Genomic DNA, 8,478 nt, shown 5'->3' with positions numbered 1-8,478 from the left:
TAATGGCCAAAATATGAAAAAGAGACCTCGACAACAGAGATCTATATGCTCATCAATGATGGGAAGTAGACAACGTTGTCATGACGTGTGCGGTCTAGCCGGGAACACCCTGGGTGTCTGGCTGTGAGAGTAGTGGTTGAACTTCAAGGGGCATCACCAGCAAAATCTTGCTGCATTGTAGCTGGAGAGATGGGCTGCTGGGATGGCGGTGGTTGCTGCGAGAGGGTAGGTTGCCATAAATACATATGGATCACAGCGTAGTTTACATTTCTGCAAGTTCAAATCTTATACATTTACTTCAAACACAATGCTAGAACTTCACCAAACCAGCTTGAACAAATAGCCACTCATCAGCATAGGCCCTTGCTGCATTGAAGGTTGAGGGTAGCTCTGTTGGTGAGGAGGTCTTTGCTCTTTTGCTTGTACTTCCACCTTGATGTGCCTTCCCAAGATAAACATACCACTAACGGCAGCTGCTGCTGCTTCAGCAGCTTGAGGATTTTCCATGGTAACAATTCCATAACATTCAACTGGTCCAGATTTATTATCCATCACTACTTTTGCATATAAAATTGTCCCATAAGGATGAAACAAGCTGGCCAAATCACGATCCGTAATTCCTTCGGATAATCCAAGTACTAGAAGATTAATCCATAATTGCCCTGCTGTGCCTGAATCTCCATGTCTTCATGCAGTTCTCTCTCATAGCACTGAGACGGTTTCCTGTATGCAGCTTCATGATGATTTCATTTTTACAAAAATTGGCCTACCTTTCCTATAGACCATCTTACAGGCCATTCCATCTCCACACAGAATTCCACAGCAGCTCCTTCCTTTCTGAGCTACCTGCAGGATTGCGCCTAAACCTGTATGCTACAGCCCGTTCATTCTCCACGTATTCTCATGCACATCCAAAGCAAAGCTCTCCTCCTCAATTACCTGCAGATCCTCACAGCATGCATAATATGGTGTCCATCTCCACGTAGCTATGCAGAATCCAGCCCGTTCCCTTCTCAAATCCCAAAACCCAACAGCCTTCATGCCACCTATTCGGGCTAAAACAGAGAGAGAATTATGTCACCAAAGTCCAGGGAAAAGGGTGCATGCAGCACAGCTGCACCCACCACACCGGCCCATTGTAACACACGTGTAGATGAACACACTTTGCACATGAAGAATCTCTCCTTTTTCTGCATTTCTGCAAGATGAACACACGTGTAGATGAACACACTTTGCACATGAAGAATCTCTCCTTTTTCTGCATTTCTGCAAGATGGATGTTAAGCTTTCCACCGATGGCAGCATGAAGATGGTCTTTGAGGTAGAGCAGAGCTGCCCCCCCTTGCCGTGGCGGCGGGAGCTTCCCCCCCCCCTTCTTTCGAGTAGGCGAGCCCCCCCCCTTTGTCCACGACGGCCGGATTCCTCTCTGGGCGGCCACCTTCTGGATTTTTCACCAGCTTCTAGGCTACGTGCTGGCAGCTACGTTGGCCCCTCACAAAGCTTCCATGTGGCCCTTTATATTATTGGCCACTTGTATCATATATTTCATTTATTTTTCTTGCCTCAATAATGGCCACTCACATCAATGCTCCTCACACATGGTAACCTAAAATCCCACTTTATCTCCGGGTACAAAAATGGTACCACAAAACCACCGCTGGCCGCATCCACATGAATTGGAGTGTCCCATCCTGTACACCTTCATACAGCTTCCAATGCCACTGTATCTGAGTGAATACCTTCCATATCTGTCCTTGCTGCTCAAGGCCCAGATTCCACATAAGTTGTTCCATGAACATGCTTTCGCTGCATAGACGTGCCACAGCACGACATCTACCCCCTCTAAACCTGCACATCCTCCCCGGTATGTGCCACCAAGTTGCTATATAGGCTGGTGCCTTACGCTCAGGGTAGTCCATATCTCTTATCTTTGATATGCCAAGTTTTGAACACCCTGGCTGCACTCTCCAGATCCCCACATTTCGTATACATATTGATAAGGGCAATCCCTATAATGACATCTGACTGCAATCCTGCATTTCTGATGCTTGCATGGATCTCCTTGCCCTCGGGTAGGTCTGCCAAAACAGAGCATGCACTAAGAATGGTACTAAATGTCACCTTGTCTGGTTCAAGATCCTTCTTTTGCATGCGTCGATAAAGTTGCATGGCCTCTTTTGCATCCCCATGCTGGATATATGCAGCCAACATGGTGTTCTATAAGCCCACATTTTGTACATGCTTCTTGTCAAAAACCTTCACTGCGGCCTTGATACTCTCACACTTGCCATACATACTGATAAGGGAAGTCTGTAATTCTACATCATGCTCAAACCCACTATCAACCATTCTAGCATGGATCCTTTTGCCATCTTCTAGAGCTGCTGGAGAGGAACATGCAGCAAGAATTGTACTACAGGTGCGCTTATCTGAATATATCCCTTCAGCAAGCATTTGTTGATATAACTGAAAGGCTTCCTCTGCATGCCCAACTTGTGCATATGCTGCAATTATGGCAGTCCAAGACACAATATTCCGCAGGGGCACTCTGTCAAACACCCTCTGAGCATCTTATAGAACATCTTACGTGCATCCACTAGACTGCCACATTTTCCATACATGTTGACAAGAGCAGTCTCGACAACAATGCTCCCTTCAAAACTGCAGCTCAAGATATGGGTATGTATTTGCTTACCTTTAGCTGGTGATCCATGGCCAGCACATGCATCAAGGGCACTAACAAAGGTGACCTTTGGCTCCATCCCTTCCCGCAGCATTTGCTCAAAAAGATGGAGAGTCTCCTCACCCCTCCCATGCTGAACACACCCTGTATCCATTGCACTCCATGTCACCCGGTCATGTTTTGGTAGCTTTTCAAACACACTCTGTACATCTGCAGGCCTTCCACATCTGGCATACATGCCGATAAGGATACTCCCTACAAATACATCAGTTTCAAACCCACTCTCAGCTACATAGGCACGAGTAAGCTTGCCCTGCCCTAAACTTGCCATATAGGAACATGCTTTCAAAGCACACACAAACGTAATCGCATTGGCTTCATGCCATGTTGTTGCATTTCCTGAAAGAGAAGGAAAACCTGGTGACCATGCCCATGCTGTGCATATCCTGTGATAAGTGCATTCCAAGTCACAGTGTCTGGCTTCTTTCCCGCCTGCTTCATTTGTGTAAAAAGCTGAACAGCAATCTGGTCAAAGTGTTGTTGGACATATGCTGAAATGATTGCATTCCATGTCACCACATCTCGAGTGGGCAACTTGTCAAACACATCACCTGCTTCCTCAAGTTGTCCACACTTGGCATACATATCAATAAGAGTGTTGCCAACAAATACATCCAGCTCAGAACCACACTTGATTATGTAATCATGAACTAATTTCCCATAATCTAGGTCTGTTAAGCTGGAACACGCTTTTAAAACACTGATGAAGGTTATAGAGTCAGGTGGCTCTCTTCCATCCTTTTGTAGTTGCTGATAAAGTTCAAGTGCCTCATTACCACATGCTTGTTGGACATACCCTGCAATCATTGCATTCCATGCCACCAAGTTCTTATTGGGCAATGCATCAAACACTTAGAGTAAATGTGTCTGGCTGTATGCTTTGATGCTGCATTTTCCAAAAGAGACAAAACACATCCAGCCCGAAACCATTCCGAGAATATCCTCCAATCATTGCATTCCAAGTCACCACATCGTGCTTTGGAAGCTTGTCAAAGACACTCCCCCCATCTACGACACTTCCGCATTTTGCATACATGTCAACAAGAGTGTTGCCAATGACAACATCCAGCCCTAAAGTGCTTTTAATAACATGAGCATGAATCACCTTGCCTTGTTTGAGCTCTGTGAGGGTGATACATGCTTTTAGGACGGCCACAAAGGTATGCCCATCTGGTTTCCTCCCCGACTGTTGCATTTGAAAATACAGTTCAATACCTCTATCAGGTTTTCCATGGTTGACATGTGCCGAAATGATTGCACTCCATGTGTAGCAATTGTGTTCCCACAATTTGTTGAAGACTTCATTGGCTTCCAACAAACTACCACACGCATCAAACATGCGGATAAGGTAGCTCCCCACATATGCATTTGACTGCAACCTACCCCTGGTCATAAAGGTATGCACTTCCCTTTCCACCGATGCCCTGTACTGCTTCAAATCACCATGAGCTTCTTTTCAAAGACTTTAACTGGTTGCAGCCATTAACTGGCACATAGTTTATTCATGTATTACAAATGAGCATTCCATGTGTACATATAATGCCATCATATATGGCTTTCCTGAACAATGAGTAGAGCTTTAATCTCCATGTTCATACACTCAATTCTACAGCATTCTGCATTGGCATTCCTTTTATCCTTCTGATGTTTTGGGCTTTCTCTATGTCGAACCATTCATTCAGATTATCATTGCACACATTTAGCCCTGTTTTTCAAAGAGTTTCTTTCAGATATCCTGACAATCAGAGTACAAAGAAGTGTCCACCTTTCCGGCATTCATGAGTTCTTGAGCATTCTATCTGTTTTGCAACTTGTAGGGAAGACCTCAAGTCAATACAAGCTCCTCACCTTCCTCAGCTATCAGAAAGGTCGAGTGTCGTAAGCCCTTGAGACAAAGGGTTAGCTTCAACTCACTACAAGCTCCTCTCTATCCTTGGTTATTGGAATAGATGAGTGTCATAGGCCCTTGAAGTGGCAAGAATGGATCAAGTCATTGCAAGCTCCTCTCCTTCCTCAGCTGTCGAGAAGGATGAGTGTCACAAGCTCTTGTTGCCATTCTACAGTTCTGAGAGAGAACTACAAGTCTATACAAGCTCCTTGCCACCCCCTTCTCCTGAGGTGAACAAGTGTCATAAGCCCTTGTAATCCTTCTTCTTCCCTAATAGTTTTATTATGGAAGACTACAAGTCCTATAAGCTCCTGGCTCTCTCTTTTCGAGAAATGCTTCAGTGTCATAGGCCCTTTAGCCTTCTTTGCTTTGTCTGCCATTATTTTTACCTCCTTTGCATCCTTGTCATGCTTTAGAAGTTCTCCAAGCAGCTAAGATATAGCATCATTATAGTATATTTCCTTCATTTTTGTACCTGCCTTTCAGAAAGCCCTGATTGTGTATCTATTTGCTCTAATTTTCCTCAAGCATCATCTTGATTTGTATGTCATCTTGCATGTATCCATACATTCCAGATATCATATCGTTTTTCATCCAGCATTCAAATCAGATAACATTACCTTTGTTTTCCCACTTCACCCAGCCTTCTTTCGACTGCCTGTTGCTGTTGCATGTAGAGCACAAACGCCTGAAACATCTGCATGGTGTTGACGTCCGGACGAAATCCTTGCTGCTCCTGTTGATCACCCATGATTCCCCTTCTACACTCACCCCAGCTGTTTCACGTCGGGTTCACCAAAGCTGTCATGACGTGTGCGGTCTAGCCGGGAACACACTGGGTGTCTGGCTGTGAGATTAGTGGTTGAACTTTAAGGGGCATCACCAGCAAAAGCTTGCTGCATTGTAGCTGGAGAGATGGGCTGCTGGGATGGCGGTGGTTGCTGCGAGAGGGTAGGTTGCCATAAATACATATGGATCACAGCGTAGTTTACATTTCTGCAAGTTCAAATCTGTTACATTTACTTCAAACACAATGCTAGAACTTCACCAAACCAGCTTGAACAAATAGCCACTCATCAGCATAGGCCCTTGCTGCATTGAAGGTTGAGGGTAGCTCTGTTGGTGAGGAGGTCTTTGCTCTTTTGCTTGTACTTCCACCTTGATGTGCCTTCCCAAGATAAACATACCACTAACGGCAGCTGCTGCTGCTTCAGCAGCTTGAGGATTTTCCATGGTAACAATTCCATAACATTCAACTGGTCCAGATTTATTATCCATCACTACTTTTGCATATAAAATTGTCCCATAAGGATGAAACAAGCTGGCCAAATCACGATCCGTAATTCCTTCGGATAATCCAAGTACTAGAAGATTAATCCATAATTGCCCTGCTGTGCCTGAATCTCCATGTCTTCATGCAGTTCTCTCTCATAGCACTGAGACGGTTTCCTGTATGCAGCTTCATGACGATTTCATTTTTACAAAAATTGGCCTACCTTTCCTATAGACCATCTTACAGGCCATTCCATCTCCACACAGAATTCCACAGCAGCTCCTTCCTTTCTGAGCTACCTGCAGGATTGCGCCTAAACCTGTATGCTACAGCCCGTTCATTCTCCACGTATTCTCATGCACATCCAAAGCAAAGCTCTCCTCCTCAATTACCTGCAGATCCTCACAGCATGTATAATATGGTGTCCATCTCCACGTAGCTATGCAGAATCCAGCCCGTTCCCTTCTCAAATCCCAAAACCCAACAGCCTTCATGCCACCTATTCGGGCTAAAACAGAGAGAGAATTATGTCACCAAAGTCCAGGGAAAAGGGTGCATGCAGCACAGCTGCACCCACCACACCAGCCCATTGTAACACACGTGTAGATGAACACACTTTGCACATGAAGAATCTCTCCTTTTTCTGCATTTCTGCAAGATGGATGTTAAGCTTTCCACCGATGGCAGCATGAAGATGGTCTTCGAGGTAGAGCAGAGCTGCCCCCCCTTGCCGTGGCGAGAGCTTCCCCCCCCCCCTTCTTTCGAGTAGGCGAGCCCCCCCCCTTCGTCCACGATGGCCGGATTCCTCTCTGGGCGGCCACCTTCTGGATTTTTCGCCAGCTTCTAGGCTACGTGCTGGCAGCTACGTTGGCCCCTCACAAGGCTTCCATGTGGCCCTTTATATTATTGGCCACTTGTATCATATATTTCATTTATTTTTCTTGCCTCAATAATGGCCACTCACATCAATGCTCCTCACACATGGTAACCTAAAATCCCACTTTATCTCCGGGTACAAAAATGGTACCACAAAACCACCGCTGGCCGCATCCACATGAATTGGAGTGTCCCATCCTGTACACCTTCATACAGCTTCCAATGCCACTGTATCTGAGTGAATACCTTCCATATCTGTCCTTGCTGCTCAAGGCCCAGATTCCACATAAGTTGTTCCATGAACATGCTTTCGCTGCATAGACGTGCCACAGCACGACAACGTTAGGTTGGAAGCTCTTGCTCACATTCTTGCCCTTGATGCCCTCACCCACATGGTTTGAAGCCACCAAAGAGAAGATCTGAACTGTATAGTTAGGAAGCATTATTTTGTAAAATTTTTATTTGGTTTACTCACTTGTTACCATCCATTCTAAGTACTCATATATTTTGGCCAAAAGTTTTCCCCTATTAACATCCACCTGTAAGCTAGAAATATTCCAACCTCAAGCCATAATCCCCACACTTTTGTGTGAGCCCTTCTTTTAGAGTATCAACTTCCTATAAGAAAATTTGCATTCATCATGGAGTACACAAATAGCTTCTCAACAAGGAGATCTCACCATGAAAGCTTGCTTTAGGCAAGAGGATGACCAAAATGGTAATATGTCAAAAAGGTTAAAAAGGTACAATATCCTAGGGTAGGTGCCTTTTATAGTCCCAAGGCCCCAATATGCCCTACAGTGTTTGTCTTTCTATAGGCAATAGAGAAAGTGAAAGGGAAAATTTGTGGCCATTATACCTTGGAGATTATGTCCCAAGCCTATGTTAGTTACAATTCTTATCCTATTGACTCATCCAATGCCTTCAAGTTTCCACACCTAAACTATCCTCAAATTAATTTAGAAAAAAAGGCACCACATGCCCCCAAGGCTTAAAAACCTTCAAAAGTCCAAAGGCGTGGGATCAGTTTTGAAGCTCCTCGTGATGGAGGTAGCCTGGATAAAGCAATTAACTTTCAAAAGGATGATTGTGTCTTGGTTCTATCGATGCTATACAATTATTCCTCCTCAACCTTACTACTTTATGAGGTGACTTCTCACTCCTCTATCATGGGGCCTTTCATCTCCTACATAAAAATAATTTACTATTTTGTCAATGTGGAGGAGGATGTGAATTTTCTAGTGGAGGATGGAGTGATTGAGAACCGAAAGCCACAAAGAGATAGCCTTACATTTGGAACAAAATATCTACATGTCTTCCACTTACCGTCGATCATGATTGTTAGACACCATATTCAACCAAGTCCATGACACATAAAAGAGCAGATGGCATAAGTGGATAGCAGCCCTTGTTGTGCATTTCCATCATGGTTGGGTTCTGAATCTTGCTTTTTTTAAATTTTTTTCCAAAGCATTTATAGCATCGAGCTATACTAGAATTGATCACATTGAAGATTGGACACTTTGGTACTACCTTAGTGCAATACAATGCCATAGGCCTAGCTACAACACCATGTTATAGGCCGTAGTGTTATAGCCAAGAATAATCATCCTATCTTCAATGCCATATTTGGTTTGTATATCTTTACAAATGGTTGAAAAATCTTTCTAACGAGGTGTGATGTCGGCAGCCTTAGTG

At 44.4% G+C, this 8,478-nt stretch overlaps 2 protein-coding genes across 2 annotated transcripts; both read right to left on the bottom strand.

Moving 5' to 3' along the window:
* Window positions 1–1,905: 1,905 nt before the first annotated feature.
* LOC147611585 (putative pentatricopeptide repeat-containing protein At1g68930) lies at window positions 1,906–3,014 on the bottom strand. Its single transcript, XM_086784927.1, has 3 exons — window positions 2,696–3,014; window positions 2,257–2,504; window positions 1,906–2,190 (listed from the first exon to the last, which is right to left on the bottom strand). The coding sequence occupies exons 1-3, from the start codon at window positions 3,012–3,014 to the stop codon at window positions 1,906–1,908; spliced, it is 852 nt and encodes a 283-aa protein (XP_086641053.1).
* On the bottom strand, window positions 2,858–4,129 carry LOC147611584 (pentatricopeptide repeat-containing protein At3g24000, mitochondrial-like). Its single transcript, XM_086784984.1, has one exon. It carries the CDS (start codon window positions 3,548–3,550, stop codon window positions 3,029–3,031), a length of 522 nt encoding a protein of 173 aa, XP_086641110.1. The 5' UTR covers window positions 3,551–4,129; the 3' UTR covers window positions 2,858–3,028.
* Between the last annotated feature and the right edge of the window lie 4,349 nt (window positions 4,130–8,478).

Source organism: Cibotium barometz, chromosome 47 (genome assembly GCF_041138505.1).
Source record: "Cibotium barometz isolate CiBa-2024 chromosome 47, ASM4113850v1, whole genome shotgun sequence".
Lineage (NCBI taxonomy): Eukaryota > Viridiplantae > Streptophyta > Polypodiopsida > Cyatheales > Cibotiaceae > Cibotium > Cibotium barometz.
The sequence above is the reverse complement of the archived record's forward strand: the minus strand, read 5'-3'. Positions and strand labels throughout refer to the sequence as shown.